The sequence below is a fragment of the Leucoraja erinacea genome, chromosome 25 (genome assembly GCF_028641065.1).
Source record: "Leucoraja erinacea ecotype New England chromosome 25, Leri_hhj_1, whole genome shotgun sequence".
Lineage (NCBI taxonomy): Eukaryota > Metazoa > Chordata > Chondrichthyes > Rajiformes > Rajidae > Leucoraja > Leucoraja erinaceus.
Window position 1 is genome coordinate 20,642,453 of NC_073401.1, and position 23,007 is coordinate 20,665,459.

Here is a 23,007-nt window from a genome sequence, read left to right on the forward strand (position 1 = left end):
TGGATTAAATTTCACATGACAGAACTAAATCATGTCAGGAGTTCTATGTTTTAATGATTGAATTGTTAAAAATATATATTTCTACACATGACCTCTAAAATGTTGCCATGTTCCAGTTCACTGAATATTTAAACCATGGTTATTTTAACCTCATTGTTAATTATTAAAGAACCATGCATGCATTCTATTTGATTCCCATTGTCCTGTCTGATGTGGTGTGCTTTACATTTGGTCTATTTTAAATTCCATCAAGCATTTTTGTTTCAACCACTTTGATATTTTGATAATGATCTGTAATTTCTGAACATTAGTGTGGTTTAACATCCATATCAGTCCCTCGTACTGTTGACCTCACCATCACTTGATGTTTAATCTTCATTTTTCTTGCTACTCATAGAGGGGGTGGTACATTTCTAGAATTCTCTACTAGATTATTAGGACTATATATTAAAGAAGTAGAAGCTCATTTTTGAATTGTTGAGAAATAGGGAACTGGACTACAGGAACCAAGAGATTTATAAGAAGCCTGGGGAAGACCAAGCATGGTTATATAGAATGGTGGGGCTGGCTTGTGAGAGAGTGATGTACCCATTTTATTATTTACATGTGGTAGAATGTAGTTTTGCTCTTTCATTGACTTCGCCTTTCTTACCTAGAATTTATTTTTCCACCTGGTTACAAAATACACGTGTACTGGCTGATGAAGCAAGGAAAACAGTTGGAGCAGATTATCATTATCACCATGTACTTTTAACTAAGGTATGGTTCTGTTTCAATTCAAAAAAAGGCTACAAGAAATTTGAGTTGAATAACAGGATAGAGATCCGCATTTTCTTTATAGTGTTCATTCCATCAGATTTTAACTTGTATTTCTCATTTCAGTATTTTTTTTGTTTCATTATAATTATTTGTGGTAATCTGTTTTCTCCTCTACATGAAAACAACACACAACATTAATTCTACTAACTTCCTTCTGCTTGTGCTACTCTATTGTCAGATTGTTAGGAGGAGAACAAAATCAACTTATTTCCTGCGTCGTTCCATGGCCTCATAGTTATTAGCAAATAGCTTTTTCTTAGCAAGTGGGTGATCTTTATTGCAGAGTGTGGGACTGGGTGACACTAGAATTATTCCATCTGTGCTGTCATTTGATTCAGCTGGAAATGTTGATATTTCAAATGGCCTTGGCACCACTCCCAAAGTCTGATGCATTTATGTAGACTTTGATAATGGGCCAGAAGATGGCCACCTGTCCTACAGCCAACCCATCGACCAGATACAGCAGAGACCGACTCATCTGCAGTCATTTATTGTCTGGACATAAACATGAATTGGAGGAAAGTTGTCAGCACTCATGGAAACTTAACAGATGTTAGTATCTTTAGAAAAGGAGCGTGCATGGACATGAACAGAATAGATGATCCCTTTCTCCCTGTGGAGGGCTTCGTATATTTGCAAACACTGAGTAGTTAAAAACCTAGCAACAATCTGATGTTCAGAAGCCTTTAACTTTTTATCTGTAGGCGATGACTTCGGTCACAGATTTTCACTCCGTCTTGTAAACATCAGATTAAAGCTAGGTTTTAACTTTTCAGTGTGTGCAGTAATGTTTTATAACTTTTCTGATTAGTTGGCTCTAAGCAGCTGTGGGAAGCGTACATGGTGATGGTTATGTGGCTTTACCTTTATGAAGGTCCTTGGGTATTGGAGAGCCAGGATCTCAATTCAAGTGTATCACCGACAACAGAAGGATAAAGTTGTGCTGGAAGCAAAACAACATATTAGTTTAGGTAAGTGACAAAAGTGACATCTGGAAGAGGCGGCGCTGTTGAACGGCTGTGGCTCACCTGCAGTCCGTCTGTTTTTACTTTTTTGTGTTGTTTTTTTTTTGTCTTGTTTAGTTAAATTTTTGGTTATTAGGTTGTGTTATGTGTGTGGGGGGGGGGGGGGCGGGGGGGCTGAAACAGGGCTTTCTGTCTCTCCCTTCGGGGGAATGCAACATTTTCTTGTCATATCCCCCTTCTCTGCCTCCGCCTGTGCTGAGGCCTAATGGCGGAGCTGGCGGCCTCCAACCTGCGACCGACCTCGAGGCTCCGGAGGTAGACTCACCAACGCGAGGCTGGCCGTCTTCGAGCTGTGGCGACGTTCGGGCGCTCCAGTGGCAGCGGCACGACTCGGCGCTCCGGTGAGGGCGGCCCGGCGCGGGGCTGGGACGGTGCTGACTGAGACGCTGCGGTGGCAGTGGCACAACTCGGCGCTTCGGTGAGGGCGGCGCGGGGCTGGGACGATGCTGGCTGAGACGCTCAGGTGGCAGCGGCACAACTCGAGGCTGGGACGGTGCTCCCATGAGGGCGGCCCGGCTCGGGGCTGGGACGGCGCTCCGGTGGCTGAGGCGGCCCGGCGCGGGGCTGAGACGGTGCTCCGGTAGCTGAGGCGGCGTTCTGGCGTCGGCGACCTGAATCCGGGGCTCGGCCGCGGGCCAGTGGACGACATCGTCGGGAGCTCGCAGGTCACAGGCTGGTGCCTGTTTTCCGGAGCTCCTGCGGCAACATCTGCGTCCGCTGGACTGGAGGGCGGCACCTTCAACCACCCCGGGCTGCGGAGCTTGAACCGGCCCGTTCGCGGAACTCGGTGAGCCGCGGGACTGACTTACCATCGCCCGGTGGGGTATCGCCTCAGCGCAGAGGGAGAAGATGAGGGAAGAGACAGTAACCCTAAGATTTTTGCCTCCATCACAGTGAGGAGGTACCTGGTGAATTCACTGTGGTGGATGTTAATTTGTGTTTATTGTAGGTTTTGATGTTTATTATTACATGTATGGCTGCAGGCAACGACATTTCGTTCAAACCGAAAGGTCTGAATGACAAATAAATGATCTAAGTCTAAGTCTAAAGCGCAATTCATGTGTGTATAAAATGTATCAGAAAATGTTCAGTGCAACTTGTTTCTGCCAATATTGGCATGGCAGTGTGACTATTTACTCAATTTTACACCCGTTTCACTTGTCTCCATTGAGACTTGGAAAAGGGATCCATCAGAGCATTTTTGTTCAATATTAGCTGATATCTACTTTATCATTGCTTGTCTGAAGATGCAGAAGATTGTAACAATACAATGCCGAAATAGGCCATTTGGCCCACCTTGTCCATGCTGACCATCAGGTACCCCATCCATACTTAACCCAGTTATCAGCACTCGGTTGTGCACTTCTAATTCAAGTGCTTGTCCAAATTCTTAAACGTTGTGAGAGTCTTTACCTTCACCACCTACTCAGGCAGTGAATTCCAGCTCCAGTTATTCTGTGTTTGAAAGATTTATTCCTTTCATTGCCTTTCAATCCCTTCCCTACAGAATAGAGATGGGGCGGGAGAATGGGGAGGTTATATGTCGGAAGAAGGCAGCATTGTGCAGGGAATGGACCAATTAATCTTTGGATCCGGTCCCAAAATGTTGTCTGTCCATTCTCTCCACAGATGATGTGATGTTCCTCCATAGAAACATAGAAACATAGAAACATAGAAAATAGGTGCAGGAGTAGGCCATTCGGCCCTTCGAGCCTGCACCACCATTCAATATGATCATGGCTGATCATCCAACTCAGTATCCTGTACCTGCCTTCTCTCCATACCACCTGATCCCTTTAGCCACAAGGGCCACATCTAACTCCCTCTTAAATATAGCCAATGAACTGGCCTCAACTACCTTCTGTGGCAGAGAATTCCACAGATTCACCACTCTCTGCGTAAAAAATGATTTTCTCATCTCGGTCCTAAAAGACTTCCCCCTTATCCTTAAACTGTGATCCCTTGTTCTGGACTTCCCCAACATTGGGAATAACTTCCTGCATCTAGCCTGTCCAACCCCTTAAGAATTTTGTACGTTTCTAAATTCTAGCGAGTACAAGCCGAGTCTATCCAGTCTTTCTTCATATGAAAGTCCTGCCATCTCAGGAATCAGTCTGTTGAACCTTCTCTGTACTCCCTCTATGGCAAGAATGTATTTCCTCAGATTAGGAGACCAAAACTGTATGCAATACTCCAGGTGTGGTCTCACCAAGACCCTGTACAACTGCAGTAAAACCTCCCTGCTCTTATACTCAAATCCTTTTGCTATGAATGCTAACATACCATTCGCTTTCTCCACTGCCTGCTGCACCTGCATGCCTACTTTCAATGACTGGTGTACCATGACACCCAGGTCTCGTTGCATCTTACCTTTTCCTAATCGGCCACCATTCAGATAATGTTGCAAAACATACTTGGCTAATAAAATATTATTGTGATTGTGACTTTGGAGAGATGGGTAAAAGTTTTCACAACCAGTTTAATGAAACTTGAGCAAAATGAATTGAGATATTTACCACATCATCTCCACAATTTCCCCCAACACTGAGCATCTTCATAATCTATAGGTTTACCCAATCAAGCCGAGATGACAGTTTTATTTTTGTCTCTACCAGTTCATTTACAGCATGTGTTTTCTCACTGGAAACGGCTCAGTCAAGGAGCAATGACTCAGCGAGGCAAATTGGAGGCTGCTTCTCAACACTATACACGACAAATCGCAAAAAAATATCTGCTGTCATGGAAACAATATCGTGACCATTGTTTAAGAGTGATGGTGAGTACAAACAAAATTCTGATTTGTACAACAGATTCGCTTCTGATTAGAGAGAAATTACATTATAAAAAGGACCTTGAAACTATATGACATAAAATCAGAATTTCGGCGTTAAAATTTTCAGCATCAGGGTTAGTCAGTTTAAACATTTACGATTGGGGTTATTTTATGGATTAATTTCAACATATATTTTTAATTTGTTGACTGAACTTTCATCTCCTCAATGATGAAGATGTTGAATACTATGGACCATATGAACATGAACTTCAGCCAAAGCACAAACAAAGGCAATGAGTACCAAAGGAGAAGAAAGACAAATCATGGTCCTGGCTGTGCACCTGAATATTGTCAAACATGATGACATTACAGGGAATCTGGCAACAGAGCCTTAGAAATTCTGCTAAAACTTGAAAGAACTGGACCAGTTGATTTTGCAAGTGAAAGGAGTATAATTTAGGATACATGAGCAATGATAGAGAAGCCTGAAACAATGAGAAGTCCCCTGATAAATCTAATATTGTGATGTATAATGCAAAAAAAAAAAATCATTTTTTGAAAATAATGTTTTTATTGGATAGTATGTTAAAGAACTATGCATTTAAAGCTGCTGTCTCTGTAAGGACTGTGCTATTTCATGTTCTCTGAACTGGTACGTTGTATAGAAGCTTCTAGTGCCAGCTTTGGAGCTCCTAAAGTCTGTGGATTTATTCAGATCTTCTACACACAACATAGACCCTGCCTGCATTTGCAGCATTTTAAATTAGCCCTGACCTTTTCACAGTTTTATAATTGCTTATTTTGATCATTATCCTGTCGCAATGCAGAAAGAAGAAAGTATTTTCCTAGATAATTATTTGTGCCTGAAATGCACATGATAACAATTTAATCTATTAAAGCTGCCAATGGATGAGGGATAAATGTTTCTGAGATAGTTGGAAACACTCTGTGTATGCTGATATGTTGTTGACTTGTTTGGAACTGCATCTGTATGGATTCCTGTGAAAATTGGTGTGGTAATGTCTTAGAGACACGCCATAGTCAGCTCGCTGACACTTTGTGAGTTTAACAATGAAGGACCACATGTGCAACGTGTATGAACTACCTCCGTGTGCCATCCGTGGAATTATACTTCAATTCGGAAAAAAGAAAGGAAGGAGATGGTTTTGATTTACTTTCTTAGATGAGCCGCTTTCATTGTGCATGACTGCACTCTGATTTTTTAAAAATATAAAGTGAGAACCTTTGCATTTGATTGTGTTCCAGTTGTTACACCGACAGGAACAGTGGTTTCAATCGTATCGACTTTGTCGATTCCACTTCACAGACTGGAAGGCTAAAGTAAGTAGTAATTATGGTAGAATTTCATTCATCCCTTATGCTTGTTCATGTTTAATTTGAGCAGTGTGCTCTCTGAGCACTTTTCTCTATAAGTTCCAGTGAGTTGATGTTTTGTTTCTTTGTCCTTCTCTGTCCCTGTTTTGTCTACATTTAATTACTGTCAGTGAGACTACGTTACCACAGGTCCTCCACGGGTATGGTTGATTCCGATACATGTTAGCCGTGTGGAGGATTGGTTGCTATTTTTTAAAGAAAATATACCCTAGTGTTTCTGCTGAAACTGAGTTTGAAGAATTAATTAGGCTGATATATTAATTAAATAGGCCCCACCGCCATACCTGTTTCTGATTTTCAAATCTTAGGTTAGGTCTGCCAGTCCCCTTGCCCAAAAAACCCCACATCTCCAGCCTCAACGACTACCGGCCAGTCGCACTCACACCAGTGGTGATGAAGTGTTTTGAAAAACTGGTCCGGGGTCATATCATATCACTCCTGCCCCGAAGCTTTGACCCCCACCAGTTTGCGTACAGAGCAAATAGATCTACAGAGGACGCTGTAGCCACAGCTCTCCATGCTGCACTGTCTCACCTGGAGCAGCGGGGGAGCTACGTGCGGATGCTCTTTGTGGACTACAGCTCTGCTTTTAATACCATCCTTCCCCACAAACTGGTGGACAAACTGGGGGACTTGGGACTTCCACACTCCACCTGTACGTGGATAAATAGCTTCCTGTCGGGTCGCAGCCAGAGAGTCAGAGTGGGCCATCATACATCCACGGCCCTCAGCCTCAGTACCGGCTCCCCACAGGGCTGCGTACTGAGCCCCCTGCTCTACACCATCTACACACATGACTGCACCCCCGCCCACCACAGCAACACCATTGTCAAATTTGCGGATGACACTACGGTGGTGGGACTCATCTCCGGGGGGGACGAGTACGCCTACAGGGATGAGGTGGAGCAGCTGACAGTGTGGTGTGGAGAGAATAACCTGCTCCTCAACACCTTAAAGACAAAGGAAGTAATAATAGACTTCAGGAAGAACAAAACGGACATGGTACCATTGACTATCAGAGGGGACTGTGTAGAGAGGGTGGCGGATTTCCGCTTCCTGGGAATCCATATTGAGGAGGACCTGACGTGGAGCGTGAACACCACTGCGCTGCTGAAAAAGGTCCAGCAGAGACTGCACTTCCTGAGGGTTCTCAGGAAGAATAACATCACTCAGAGACTGCTGCTGTCCTTTTATCGGTGCTCCATTGAGAGCATACTAACATACTGTGTATGCGTGTGGTACACCAGCTGCACAGCGGCTCAGAGGAAAGCGCTCCAGAGGGCCATTGACAACGCCCAGAGGATTGTCGGCTGCCCTCTCCGTACCTTGGAGGACTTACACAGTTCCCGCTGCACCAAAAAATCCCAGAATATCATAAAGGACATTTCCCACCCCGGACACTCCCTGTTTGAACTGTTGCCGTCAGGCAGACGGTACAGATCTACAAGGACAAGGACAAATAGACTAAAAAACAGTTTTTACCCCACTGCTATAAAAGCACTAAATGTAGCCGCCAAGGAACGCAGGGGCGATACAGACTAAGGGACTGTGGTAACTGTGGAATCGACAGAAGGATGGAGGGTTGGGTGTGTATGCGTGCTTTGTCCGTGATATTTATTTAGTTGTTTATCTTTAATATTTTACCTTGTATGTATCGTTAGCTTTTAGAAATGTTTGAATGCTGCACTGACTGGCTGACATTTTAAATTTCGTTGTACATGGTTCATGTTACAATGACAATAAAGAAACTATTCTATTCTATTCCAAGTAGGAATATCAGAAAATTAAAAATTAAAAATGGATATGGCTACAATGTTTTTTTTAATCCCTTGACTGTATAGATTGCCAGCATTTGTCAAAGCATGCATGGAAAGGGTGGCCATTCAGTTTCAGTCCTAGGGCATTAACTGCCTTTGTAAAAGGAGCAGAAATATTTAACCTTGGATAAGGATTTTGATTTCTTCATCTTGAATCCCAGAACATAATTATGTTATAAAATAGTAAAGTAGGGAATGCATTGGATCTACATTTGTGCTTTGTAGTTATTTCTCAGTGCCTTTGGATTTAATTCAGAATGTAACCTTCTTTATTTTGTGACTTATGCAGCTGTTGGAAAAACGTCAAGAGGACAAGCAGACAGCAACAGCTTTATGGCACTGGTCTCTCTTACTTCAGGGAAAGGTAAAAGACCACGTAAATCAAATTTTCAGTTCCCAGCTAAATCTTAATTAGGCTTCTGAAGGTCATTCTTATCTACGACACTTGAAATATTAGTTGCTATCAGAATGTTAATGGGAAATGATGCAAGCTTGTATCAGGCTTTCAACAAGGCTTCATGATCTGCAAATTTAGTGTGTAGTGAGTGAAGAATTTGGACAGTGCCCTGTTAGGCAGGTGGATTTAATGTGGGTGAACTGGTGTAAACAATCCTAACTAATTGTGGAGATCAATTTAGTCGTGGATTTGTGCAATATGCACCTTTTGTCAATGAGGTGATGTCTGCCCAAACCAGAAACTGATGCTAGTTGGCATTCAGTGAGTGAGATGACCGCCTGTTCTAGCTACTGTTGTTTAAGGATAAAATCCACATTGTGTTACTTAGGACTGAGATGTGGTTAGATGTACTTTAATATTGGATGCCGATAGTTCTTTTCAGATGTATTACTTTGGCAGCCAGAACTAGGTATATCACTGGTTTGCTTCACTGTTTTTCTATCAGTGCATCAAATGTTTGTGTATATATTTTTGTTTATCCTTTAATGCTTTAGTGATTGGTGGGGTGGCGATTTTGTGCATTTATACTCCTCTCACACACAGTTGTTCAGCCTATCAGAGTTAGAGATCATTTGCTAGTGCTGAGTCAATCACCCAACACACCTCCTTATCTATACTCTTAAAATTTGTCCTACCCTTGCAATCATCAGCTGACTCTCATATTGCAATCTCTTAAGTCGTTAATAAAAATAAAAAAGGCCAATGGTCCAAATACGTGTACACAATGACTGGTCTCCACATAGATTCAAATTTGTCTAACCTCATCTGCATTTGGTGCCCATGTGACCTTCTTTACAAAGACATATTCTTATGAGACCAAGCAAAAACTATGCGACCTTCTCGCCAAACACTTGCATTTGGTCCATCAAGACCTGCTGGATTTTCTGGTTGCTGAACATTTTAGCTCCCCTTCCCATTCCCCTATTGAACTTTCTGTCCTGGGCCCCCTCAATTGCCAGAGTGAGGCCATACGCAAACTGGAGGAACAGCACCTCATATTTCCCTTAGTAGCTTACAACACTTTTTTCTCCCCGCTAACATTCATCCAGTTCTCATACTTAACATTGTGTGCAATGTCGTGATTCTTGCAGTATTTACTCCTCTGAGCGTTATTTATTTAAATGTCTGCCCCAGTTTATCTACTGTCATGGTTTTTAATTAGTACACATGACAATAAAATACCTCTAGACCTTTGAATTCCGTTTCCCAATTTATGTTTATCTTTATTTAAGTTAAAGACCTAGTTTTGGAATCTTGCTGTCACTAATTAGTGTGAGATTCTTTCCTTTTACGTGAACGATGTTTCATTATGAGATCAGTAATTTTACTTCGGAGTCACGTGAGTGATTCCGTGAAGAACCCAGCCCAGTGCGCAGGTGCGGCCATTATCGCACAGCTGTGCAACGCGGCCAGCGGGAGTCGGGCGCTCCCGCAACCAAGGACGTGAGGTAACCAAGGACAGGGGGAGCAAAGCAGCAGAGGAAGCGGCCCCCGTTCGACTCCAGCGAGGGAGTCGACAGTGGAGGGGGAAAGGCGCAAACGCGACCGCACACGCTGCGGACCGCTGACAGGGAGCTGCGCTATGCCGGTCCGCTGAACAGCTGTTTGGTTAACAGCAGCGGACCGGTGGGAAATTTAAAAACCCGACCGGCAGCCCTGCAGACTCCTGACAAGGAGAATCGCCGCCCGGGAACCGCTACAATGCCGCCTGAAAAACGGCAGGCAGCCTCTAAATACAGGTAAGACAAAAATCTTACCAAAATACAGGTTCTATAGGAAAATAAGTATGTCTGTCTCCCCAAGCCAGAGGAGGTCATGGAGTTCAAAACCTCCAGGAAAAAAGTGGCACTGGCTGAATGCCAAGGGAGCTGACACTCCTACCCCAGTGCTATTGCACTAGCCATCTCCCTTGTCGAGGGATTGATGCAACAGCGGAGTTTGAGCTATGCCTCCTCCAATTTATAGCACACCCTTTTGCTCCCTCTTTTGAGGCTAGCTAAGGAGGCCAGGGCTGGGCTGGCTTAAACGCTGGGCAGGCGGACGAGAACAGCAGTATGCCAGGGGAGCAGGATCAGGAAGAGCTACTGGGTGTCGTGAGCCACTACATGGCTCCTCCACGCGACCATCTTCCCAACAAAGCCCTGCAGGAGCAGGCCTTTCTAGAGGCAAATCCGCAGGCAGCTGGGTCAGCAGACTCGCAGACAAGAGCTAAAAGCAGCAAATTCTGAAGCTCCTAACAGAAGGGTCAAGATGTCACCGCCTTTGCTCGTTTTCCACGGATCATACTCACCTGGCAGGCGAGACGCCATGATCACCAAGGTGGTTCTCCCAGGATGAGACTATCCCGTTGCACTACGAGGGTACTGACGCCTAAGATGTTCCCAAATTTGGGATACTCGACTGACATTGGTGCATATAAGACCTGCCCGCAACCCCAAATATACGGGGCTATGCAAACCGCTGCTGCGGGAAGAGAGGCAGCTAAACCTGTGCGCCTCATGAGGGCAGGCCATGGAACGAGCAGGACATCGCATCCAACACCCAGCTGGCAGCACCCCTCGGCATCCACCAGCAATATCGAACAAGGACTGGTGAAAGCCTGGCGACCGCTTCACATTACCCCCAAAGTTCTTTTTAGACAGGGGCCCAGAGCGGAGCCGTGGGAAAATGCGCCGCCCCACCGACAGCACCAGCATACCAGCAAAACTAAGCCTTCATGAAAAAACAATAAACATGGAGGTAGGTAGTCTGGTTCCTCCCAGTTTACACTAAATAAGGGTGTTCTACTAACTGCAGGGGGGGGGGGGGGGCATTTACACTTGTTGATAAAGCATGGGATGCTGTCACAAATAACTAAAATATACTCAACAGTATTAGTGGATAAAAACGAATTCAAATTGGGCATATTACCGCCAGTTCAGCAATGCGCCCAAAGGGCATTTTCTCCCTCTAAGAAAGAGAAGTGAGAAGGTCAAGCTGAACTAGAAAGGCTCATTACTAAACGGATCATGGGAGTAAACATGAACCATTGGAATTTGTATCGAATATATTCACCAAAACTACAAAAGATGGTGAATGTAGCATCATCATTGATCTAATATCACTAAATAAATCTGTTGAGTATATACACTTTAAGATGGAGACGGGTTTTTGTCACTGCCAGACATCTGATCTCCAAAGGATACCTATGGGGAGCATTGATATGGAAGATGCTAACTATCTTATACCCATACACTAGGATCATTATAGATACCTAAAAAATTTTTACCTGGATAATGGATATCCCAGTTAGGGCAACCATGGGAGTATAGAGCATTCCCAATGGTCTAACCTCAGCCCTAAACTATTATAAATATTAAATGGCCATGAAAATATTAAGAAAACAAGCATAATCATGGCATATATTGGATGATATCCTCATATTAGGGGAAACAAAGGAATTAGCTGTGGCAGCAGTTCTAGCTACGAAACAGCTCCCTAAAGCTCTGAGGTTCATCCCACGCCCAGATAAACCAGAATTGAAGCGTTAACTACCATGGATTATCTGGGCTTCAATAACAATTCCATCCATATGACTGTTGCTTTGCCAAGGTACTTGGGTCACTATAATCAAATCATGAATGTACCCACTGAAGCTATATCACAATTACGGTGGTGGGCAGACATATATTTGGCATAGTTTATCAGCCCTATTATCATCACCAATCCCAACTTGGTTATTAAAAACCGATGCCAGTACTTTAGGCTGGGGAGCAACTAAACTCCATATCCAGCACAGGTAACAGATGGACCAATTCACAAACATCGTTACTACACACACCGGGCATCAACTACTTGGGATTGGTGATCGCCTATTGGGCTAAAAAGCGTATGCATTTCAAATGCAGCACGTACATATGTGGTTACGGATTGATAATACTATGGTGGTGGCTTATATCAACCATATGGGGAGCATAAAAATCATTATTGTGTAACAAATTGGTCAAACAAATCTGGCAATGGTGTGTCAAAAGACATTTTAACTATCAGCTGCCTATGTCCTAGGAAGCTAGAACACAGTGGGAGACACCATGTCACGGGTAAAAATGTATGATAACATTGAATAGATGTCAAACCCAAGATATCTGCTAAAGGTATTAAGCAGTTTGAAAGCCAGATATCAATTTGGTTGCACAAGACGGAATCACCAGTAACCTATGTATGTGACTTAGGAACCAGATCAGAGGCAGCAGCGATAGATGCCTACACGCTGGAAGGGGGAATTTCTGCTTTGCCTTCCTCCCTTCTGCCTCATCAGTCGGGCACTTCGCAATACAGATGGAATCTGTCTCCGAGATATTGAACGTGCCCGACCGGCCTACACAGCCATGGTTCCCAGTTCATCACGACATGGTGGGCGAGTCACCTATGGATTTCCCTAGTGGACCATGGTTGCTGACTCAACCCAGTATCAGGCATAAGCCACCCATGCCAGAAAAACATCAAACTCCTGGGTGCAGGGTTAGAATAGACCTTACCAGGGACTGGGATTATCCAAAGGAACCATTACCACCATGTCGGCATCCCTGCGAACAGTCACCAAGAGCTAACATGGGTAAAATACTGCCACGACGCAGGGACAACATACCAAACTATTCAACCACTGACGTATTGGAGTTCCTGGAACATCTACACCATGAACAAAAGGTGAGTTACAGTGCCGTAAATACAGCATGGAGCACCTTGTCTGCTTATCCAAAACAGCAGGACAGCAGAGCATGCAGGTATACCCATGTATGGGATATCGGTGTGATATTGACATATCTCAGAGAATGGCACCAGCCAGATCCCTCAGCTTGCTCAATCTATGTTAAAAACGCTCATGCTTATGGCTCTCGTATACGCTCACAGAGTCCAGTCACTCCATAAAACTAGACTGGATAACATGGTGATTACCCCAGACGCATCACGTTCATATTCTAGGTCTGGTAAAAACCTAACTCGCAGGTATATGGGACTAGGCGAGATTATGAGTTCGGCACGGACTCGTAGGGTCGAGATGGCCTGTGTATTCCATGCTGTAATCGTTATATGGTTATATGGACCAGGAACGCCCAATTCACTGGTGGGATTCCGGGCCTACCCACCAGAGTCCAGGTTGAGTGTGGTGACCCATCTACTACAATATATAGACACAACCCACAATCATAGAGGGAGAGGAAAGCCTATGGGTCAACCACAGAAACCCCAAGACGGGGTACGAGCCAAACCACTCCAAGGTGGCTCAAACAGGTACTGAAAGCTGCCGGAATAGATAATAATACATTTTAATCCTATTCCACTAGGGCAACATTGATATCAGCGGCTGAACGAATGGACATCCCGGTTGACCACATTCTCAATACGGCAGAATGGTCAAGGGAACGACGTTCAGATCATTTTTTATTATAAACCGTTGATAAACCTGATTTAATTGCAGAAAGAATATTACAAACTGCAATATTTATTTAAGCTCAGGGGAGCTCTTTATGTTGTTATTGTTAACAAATACCTTTCTGTTTCTTGTGAAAGCAGATCCACTGGTTGATTACGATAACACTTCCTCCCTCAAAAACTTCGGCAGTGAGTGAAATAAAAACTGTTACACGGTTTGAAATCACAGACCTTTGAAGTCTTCACGGAATCACTCACGTGACTCTGAAGTAAAATAGTAAGATTAAACGAGTACTTACCAGTATGAAGTTTGATCTGTATTTTATGAGGAGTTACGGTGAGGTATTACGTGCCCTCCGCTCCCACCCTCAATATATAGATCAAACTAATAAACTGATGTCTCATGATCTTTACTATCTTACTTCAAATATTGGGTCTATCCTGTGATTTCACACCGCTGCTTCGAAGTATGCCGCACCTGCGCACTGGGCTGGGTTCTTCACGTAATACCTCACCGTAACTCCTCATAAAATACAGATCAAACTTCATACTGGTAAGTACTCGTTTAATCTTACTATTAATCCCACATGATGAGTTGGAAAATAGCTTCCTCCAAAGTTTGGTCCACTCAGTATTTTTCTACGAATTGGACTCAAATACATCCCCTGAACTTGTCCTCCAGTGCATCTTTGCTAGTTTGATTTCTGTGTGTGATGGCGCATCATCCATTGTGTGCTGCTCTAATCCCCGTAAATGGCAGATGGGCTATGAGGAGCCGCAAACCAGCACATTGGACAGTGCATGGCTGCTGGAAAACATCAGGCTCCCTGGATAGCGGTCTGGACTGAGTTGCGGCCACAGCCAAAGGAGCACAGCTGTTTCCAATTAGCTGTTATTGGATTGGCTCATCTGCTCTTCTTCACCCCCTTCCCTAAAAGTCAAGGCAGTTTCAGACAGCAGGAGGGAGAGAGGAAGCAGGAGAGAGGAAACAAGCAAGAAAGAGGAAGCTGGAGACAAAGGAAGAAAGAGGAAGGGAGAGAGTGGGGTGCCTTCCTATTAGCTTTGTTTCCCTTTTACGGGCTTGGAGGAAGACAGGGACGAGCCTTCGACAGCCAAGATTGAGGTGCTGTGGTAAGCCCAAGACTGCAAGCACCTGCTTTGAGGCCAAGGCTGAGCTTCAAGGACAAGCCTGAGACCTCCAGCGTCTCCTCTTCAATGCCAAGACATTGCCACCAGGACAAGCATGAAACTGCCGGCACCTTTTCTCAAGGCAAGAGTGCACTACAGGGACAAGATTGAGATTGCCAGCTCCTCCTTGCTTGCCTACAAACGACGAGGGACTGCACCCTCAAGTGGTCCTGGACCTTCTTGCCACTGACGTCATTCCCTATAAACAAACATTATCGCGTGAGTTTACCCTACAGCGAGTGTGTCAATGTAGTTGTTGTGGACCCGGCCAATTTTTGTTTGAAGACAATTTTTCCCAAAAGTTCTAATATGGTTCTTATTGGCAGAGCTGCTCCAGTTTCATTCCCATTCTCCATATCCTTTTGTATGCCAGCCTTAGTCACCCTGTCTCTCCGATGGCTACTGAATCAGTCCAGTTTAGATTTTGTTTATTATTTAGATAGATGAACTGTTGCTTCAAGTATTCAAATAAATTGTAAATAATAAACAAAATAAATTAAACTGCCGGATCGCATCAAAACTCTACTTCCTAACACGTTTAATCAAGAGCAGTGGTAGATAATTAAACCACATGGAGCAGGAAGCTTCAAGAATATTGCCATTCTTATATCCAGTTTGTAAGTGCGAAGATCCAGTTTGTAAGTGCTAAAGTCACGCCTGAAGCATTTACACCCACAATAAGTCAGTTGCGAAGTGGATGATCCATCTCATCTTCCTCCCATGAACCCCATCACAGAAAACAATCCCAATTCATGTAATTCCACATGATGTCAAGAACATTCTGAGAGTGCAGAAGACAAGAAAGGCCACAGGACTTGAGTTGAATGTGTGGCTGAAAAATTGGGTGGGAGAAATGGATGTCACTTTATGGAGCACTGACACCGTACAAAAAGGAAAATGTTCTATTGCGATGGACGTTACTTGTATTGATCTAGAACTATTGAGCTAAAGTGCAGGAGCGCAGCCGTAGAGCTGCTGCTTGCAGCGCCAGAGACCAGGGTTCGATCCTGACCACGGGTGCTGTCTGAGCAGAGTTTGTACATTCTCCCTGTGACGGCGTGGGTTTCCTCCGGGTGCTCCGGTTTCCTCCCACATTCGAAAGACATGCATTTTTCGGAGGTTAATTGGCTCCTGTAAATTGTCCCTAATGTGTAGGATAGAACAAGTGTGCGGGTGATCACGGTTGCCGTGGTCTCTGTGGGCCAAATGACCTGTTTCCACGCTGTATCTCTAAAACTAAACCAAAACTGAATAACTATGGTTGCAGATACAGCTGAAACTGAGGACTGGGTTCAAGTGAATAGAAATTTAGTAAGTTAGAGAAAACACAATGCACTTTGTGGCTGACAGAAAGGGTAATGGCAGCCAATCATCAGGAAGAGCCAGAGCATACAAGTGCTCGTATATTTACAGTTAAAGTCGTTGCATGGAAAAATAGTTGCAAGGCAGAACTGAAGGATTTTTCTCTGAATGCTTGCAATGTTCATAACAAGACAGATTAATTAATGACAGCAATGGAAAAAGTAATGGGTGACATTTACTGTAAAAATAGTCATTATTTCAGGATAATTAATCTTGATACAAAATGGAAAATGATTTGTTCCCGGATTATAAACGATGATATAAAGTCAGTTGAACGTAATGGTAGGTCAGTAAAACGTATTGAAACTATGCCTGACATTTAAGAAATTAAAATGTAGCAAATTATATATCCCTTTAAGGCACAACGTTCCAGCAGAAAAGTGGTACAGCTGTAACTAACAAGTTAAAGATACCTTTAGATCAAAAGAAAAGGCTTGTAGTTGCCAAAATTAGCAGTAAGCCCGAGGATTGGAAAAAAAAGAACTAAACAAAAGGGGACCAAGACATTCATAAGCAAAGGGAATATAGATAATAACAATAATCTAGTAAGAACCAAAAAAAAGTTGTAAGCATTTAAATAAATATTACAGATAAAATGTTGATTTAGTATATTGTCATGTGTACCGATGTACAGTGAAAAGCTTTTTTGTTGCATGCTATCTAGTCAATGGAAAGAATATATATGATAACAATCAAGGCGTCTACCGTATGTAGATACAGAATAAAGAGAGTAATATTTAGTGCAAGATAAAACCCAGTAAAGTGATTAAAGATGGTCCGAGGGTTTCCTTTGAAATAGATGGTAGGTCAGGATTGCTCTCTAGTTGATGTTAGGATGCTTCAGTTGCCTTGATAACAGCTGGGAAGAAATTGGATCTGAATGTGCAAGTATGCATTTTCATACTTCTGTACCTCTGGCCTGATGAGAGAGGGGAGATGAGAGAGTGTGTGGGGTGATACTCGCCCTTGATTATGCTGGTGGCCTTGCTGAGAAACATAGAAACATAGAAAATAGGTGCAGGAGTACGCCATTCGGCCCTTCGAGCCTGCACCACCATTCAATATGATCATGGCTGATCATCCAACTCAGTATCCTGTACCTGCTTTCTCTCCATACCCCCTGATCCCTTTAGCCACAAGGGCCACATCTAACTCCCTCTTAAATATAGCCAATGAACTGGCCTCAACTACATTCTGTGGCAGAGAATTCCACAGATTCACCACTCTCTGTAAAAAATGTTTTTCTCATGAGGCAGCGTGATGTGTAGATGAAGTCGATGGAAAGGAGGTTAGTTTGTGTGATGGTCTGGGCTACTTCCACAATTCTCTGTAATTTCTTATGGTGTTGGATGGAGCTGTTCCCAAACCATGGTGTGATGCATCCCGATAAAATGCTGGAGAAGTATCAGAAATGACGAATTGACACACATTTGAGTTGCTGGAAATACTCAGCTGGTCAAGCAGCAAAAGTTTTTAGTCTGATTGATATTGATTTATTATTATGATGTACACAGAGATACAGTGAAAAACATTGTTTGCGTGCTAACCAGTCAAATCGTACTAAACATGAGTACTAAAAATCCATACACAAGAACAACAGGTCACGTAAAGAGAAAAATAACCAGAGTGCTGAATATTGTGCTACAGCAGGGGTCGGCAACACACGGCCCCCGAGCCGAATGCGACCCCTAACCCGAAATCATCCGGCCCACAGGCATATTCTTTCCCCAGAAATTATCCGGCCCGCAGATTTCCGTCTTCTCCGGTACCTTCCTCGCCGCAATGGCCGAGCGGCGAGGAGCGCCGAGCTCTGGCTATACCACATCCTGCGCAAAGCCGCCGGCATGGCCGTTCACCTTCTGGGCTTCACTGTCGGTATTGAAGGTAAACAAAAAAGCTGGAGAAACTCAGCGGGTGAGGCAGAATCTATGGAGCGAAGGAATAGGCGATGTTTCGGGTCGAGACCCTTCTTCAGAAGCGGGTGACGCTGCTCTGACGCCAGTCTGAGACTGGTTCAAACGATGGATTAGTCTGCATCCACAACTTTCTGCGGTCTTGGGCGGCACAGTGGCACAGCAGTAGAGTTGCTGCCTTACAGCTTCAGAGACCCGGATTCAATTCTGACTATGGGTACAGTATGTATGGAATTTGCACGTTCTCCCAGTGACTGTGTGGGTTTCCTCTCACATTCCAAAGACGTGCAGGTTTGTAGTTTAATTGGCCTCTGTAAATTATCCCTAGTGTGTATGATAGAACTAGTGTATGGGTGACAATAGACAATAGGTGCAGGAGTAGGTCATTTGGCCCTTTGTGCCAGCACCGCCATTCAATGTGATCATGGCTGATCATCCCCAATCAGTATCCCGTTCCTGCCTTCTCCCCATATCCCCTGACTCCGCTATTTTTCAGAGCCCTATCTAGCTCTCGCTTGAAAGCATCCAGTGATCGTTGGTTGGCATGGACTCGGTGGGCTGAAGGGCCTATTTCCACGTTGTATCTCTAAACTACACTCAAACAGTTGTGATGCATTCTGGTAGGATGCTTTTAATGGTGCATCAATAGAAATGGATAAAGCTTGTTAAAGACATGCCAAACTACTTAGCTTCTGAGGATGTATAATTTTGTGTGCTTTCTTGGCCATAGCGCAAATGTGGTTAAACCAGGACAAATTCTTGATGTATTTATATCCAGGAACTTAAAGCTCTCAGCTATCTGCACTTCATCACACATTGGTGCAGACTTGGGTGGTGCACCACACTGCTTCTTGAAGTCAGTGACCAGCTCCTTTGTCTTGCTGACATTTAGCGAGAGGTTGCAGTCTTGGCATCATAAGATCGGTATCTCCTTCCTGCACTTCTAGTTATTGTTCAAGATCTGACCCACTATGATGGTGTTATCTGTAAATGTGTAAATGGAGTTACAGCAGAATTTGGCCTCGCAGTAATGAGTGTACAGGGAGTATAGTAGGGGCGGGGAAAGCATCCTTGCAGATCATTGCTTTGAGAATTAATGTAGAGGATATTTGTTGCCTGGCTTATTTATTAGGGTCTATGGGTCAATGTCAATGGTTCATTTTCAAAAGCGATGCTGAGTCCTATGTTGTGGGTTTTGGAAATATGCATTTGGTTATGATTATGGTGTTGTAGGCAAAGCTATTATTGTCAATAAACAGGAATCTGATGTACGTGTCCTTGATATCCAAATGTACCAGGGATGAGTGAAGGGCCAATGAGATGGCATCTGATGTGGACCAGTTGTAACAGTAGGCGAATTGCAGTCAAGGCTGGCTGGAGGAGAGTTAATGTGCACCTGCCACTTGAAGCACTTCACCGCAGCAATGTCAGAGCCACTGAATGGTAGTCATTAAGACAAGCTACTTTGTTTTTCTGGCATCGACATGATACTGGTCATCTTAAAGCTGGTTGGAATCTCAGAGTGGAACAGGGAGAGGTTAAAAATGTCCACAAACACTTTTTCCAGTTGGTCCATGGCTGGGGAATCTATCAGTGGACAAAGTGGTTGCCATGTCCACTGACATTTTTATTCCTCACAGCCTATGTGAATCCTTTACTTTTTTTCTAATCTCATCCTCTCAACAGCATCTTGTTATTTCTCTGCATTGTGACAGTGCCTCCTTCCTGGTGTGCCGCTCTGATCCCTGTCACCGGCAGATAGGTCAAGAGAAGACAACAAGCAGTGCCACGAACAGCACTTGGCTGCCAAAAACGACCCTGGACAGAGCTCTGGTTTGAGTTGAGGCCACAGCCAAATGAACAATAGCTATGGCCAATTAGCTGTTATTGGATTGGCCCATCTGCACCTCGGCACCCTCCACCCAGGGAAAAGAGAGAGGGCGAGAGAAAGGAAGAAGGTGAGAAAGGAAGAAAGAAGAGAGGAAGAGAGAGAAAGTGGGGCACCTCCCTACTAGCTGTGTTCTCCTTTTGCAGGCTTGGAGGAATACTGAGCCGTCAGGACAAGCCTGAGACCGCCTGCGCATTCTTTTCAAGGTCAAGAGTGAGCCTTCAAGACAAGCCCGAGACAATCAGCGGCTCCTTTAAAGTCAAGACTGAGATTGCTGCACCTCTTCCTTCAAGGCCAGGGCTTAGCCACCTCGACTAGCCCAACAGCATTCCTCCTTTGAATTCAAGACCCCTCTGCTGGGACAAGCCCGAGATCGCCAGCGTTTCCTCACATGCATACCGATGATGAGGGATTGTACCCTAACGCGGATACGAACCTTCATGTCAATATTGCCCTTCACTATAAATAAATCACGTCACGTAAGTTCACCCTACTGCGACTGTAGACCCAGCGTCATCGTAATCCCCAACATCACAGCATCAAAGATTAAATATGTTGTGCCCCTCTTCAAGAAAAAGAAAAGAACTTCAAGTTTCTGATAGTTCTCCTTGACATGTGTTTACTGTGTTTGGATCAAACACGCTTGGGTGGGGTAAAAAATTAAACTACCCAATCCAAAACTCTCTTTAAAAGTTTATTAAAACTAATACATTTTAATTAAGCTCATGCTGTTAATAGTAATTTTACAGGAAACTTTAAAAGAATAATATACCATGTGATCCTGATAGCAACTGCTACAAATTGTAACAAATTATCATGCATTACAACAGTTTATGTTCTCAACAATTTTGCACATCTTTTAACCTCAACTCCCATATGTATAATCAGTCCTAAAGGGCCTGTCCCACGTTCACGACCTAATTCACGACCTCTGCCGAGTTTGCCCTTGACTCATACTTGCACCATGGTTGTCACAAGGTCTTAGGAGGTCGTTGGTAGATCGTAGCATGCCGTGATGCTAGTCGTAGGTACTCGTGGCGTTTTTCTAGTGTGATGAAAAATGTCCATGAGTAAAAAAGGTCGTGAATTAGGTTGTGAAAGTGGGACAGGCCCTTTGCTCTGCAACCTACCCCATTTAAGATGTATACATTAATCAGACTTATTCACAGTTGCCTTGGCAAATTGCCAATGTTTGCCTAATGGGCCTGTCCCACACAGGCAAATTTTCAGGCGACTGTCAAGTTGCCGGCAGTTGCCTGAAAAAGCGGCAACTGGAACGGCGATTGTCAGAGTGGTACACACACACACACACACACACAGAGCGGGGGACAGGGCAAGCGGGGAGAGCGCTGTCTGAAATTCACATGGTGCTAAACCAAGGTGATACAGACACACACCGCGATGAACAGGGAGGTTGGCGCTGTAATTAAGATGGCTAAAGCACAGTATATGGTAAGTCCTTTAAAAGAGGGGGGGGGAGAGGGGGGCAAAACGAGTGGAGACATCTTTTAAGAAGCCAGACAACTTTTAAGAAGCCAGATACACGGTTGTGAAGTTCGGCGATTATCCTTGGTTCTGAAAACTACTACTTACGTTTGTTTTCCCCAATGAGCCAATGAAATTCACCGGTCCGTACCGGCTACAACCTACAAGAACCTACGAGAACCTTCAACCACCTGGCAACCCACAAGGACCTCCTGGCGACCCACCTACAGCACGAGAATTATTGCTACTCTCCATGGCGGCTTCATTCTAGATGTCACTAATTTTTCAACATGTTGAAAAATTTACGTTGACCATAGTGAAGCCGCGACTAGTTCCCAGAATGCAGGAACTCCTCATGACCATGAAGGCGACTCCCCGGCAACCACCCATGAACATGTGGCGGCTGCATAGTCTCCTGCTATGTTCCACCCACCTGTAACAATTGAATGACACGGCCAATCTTTATGATTATCCCCTCTATGTCTACTTTATTCCTTTATAATTCAATATTAACCTGGACAGTTAACAAAAAAACTGTTCTGAAACTTTACAGACAGTCAGACTTGAAGGTCACTGTAGAATACAGAATGTAAATTGTATCCTTGAATTAATCTTGTTCATGAAAGAGGATGATTGTTCTTGTATATTTTTGCATTTGCAGCCTGATGTAAACATTTCTCACAGTGTACGTGGTGGAATATGTGCTCACTGTTGTATCATCAGGAATTAAAAATGCATCTTGGAGAAGGTACCAGTTTTTGTTTCAGAAATTGAAATCTTAGGCTAATTCAGGCACAACACAGATAAACATAAATATAAAATTGTTGTGTGAAGCCAGCACATCAGTAAAGAGAGTTATTGTCAATATCCCTGGCTCAGGTGTTGATTCAGGAGCCAATCTGAATCTAAAGTGCGTTTGAATCCATTCAGAGTTATGGAATTTGATCATGATAAATGGTGGAGGAGTGCGTAAAATTAGTGGGCATGACGAAAGCCCGTTCGCTGTACTTAAAGAACATTGATACCTTTTCTCACACCAAAGGGAGATGTTTATTTCATTGGTCTTGTGTTAGATCAAATGTTTTTCGATTTTGTAGCGGGAAGAGTGCTGTTTTCAATATTTTGTGCGATCCATTCCATACAAGAATTGATTTAAAAACAAAATCTGAATGATTACTCATTTTGGCTCTTAAAGAAAAGATTGGAATATTGTAGTCACAAATAAGGAGACATATTCAATTCAATTCAATTCAACTTTATTGTCATTGCACAAGTATAGGTACAACGAAATGCAGTTTAGCGTCTGGTCATAGTCGTAGTGCAAGATAGTAGAAGTAAAAATAAAAATACAAAGTTGGCATACAATAAAAGTTAAAAAAAATACTGGTTAACAATGTGTGGATTGTGGATGAATTTTACTTCGGAGTCACGTGAGTGACTACGTGAAGAACCCACCCAGCGCGCAGGCGCGGC

The 23,007-nt window shown here is 43.8% G+C and overlaps 1 protein-coding gene across 3 annotated transcripts in view; it reads left to right on the forward strand.

Moving 5' to 3' along the window:
- The window catches only part of sfi1 (SFI1 centrin binding protein), a 98,076-nt gene that overhangs the window by 40,325 nt on the left and 34,744 nt on the right, over window positions 1–23,007 (forward strand). For all 3 annotated transcript variants that reach the window (XM_055655970.1, XM_055655968.1, XM_055655969.1), the window contains 5 exons: window positions 657–759; window positions 1,694–1,790; window positions 4,460–4,620; window positions 5,884–5,958; window positions 8,119–8,193. In XM_055655970.1, the coding sequence (XP_055511945.1) occupies window positions 657–759; window positions 1,694–1,790; window positions 4,460–4,620; window positions 5,884–5,958; window positions 8,119–8,193 (511 nt within the window). The remainder of the gene's footprint in view (window positions 1–656; window positions 760–1,693; window positions 1,791–4,459; window positions 4,621–5,883; window positions 5,959–8,118; window positions 8,194–23,007) is intronic.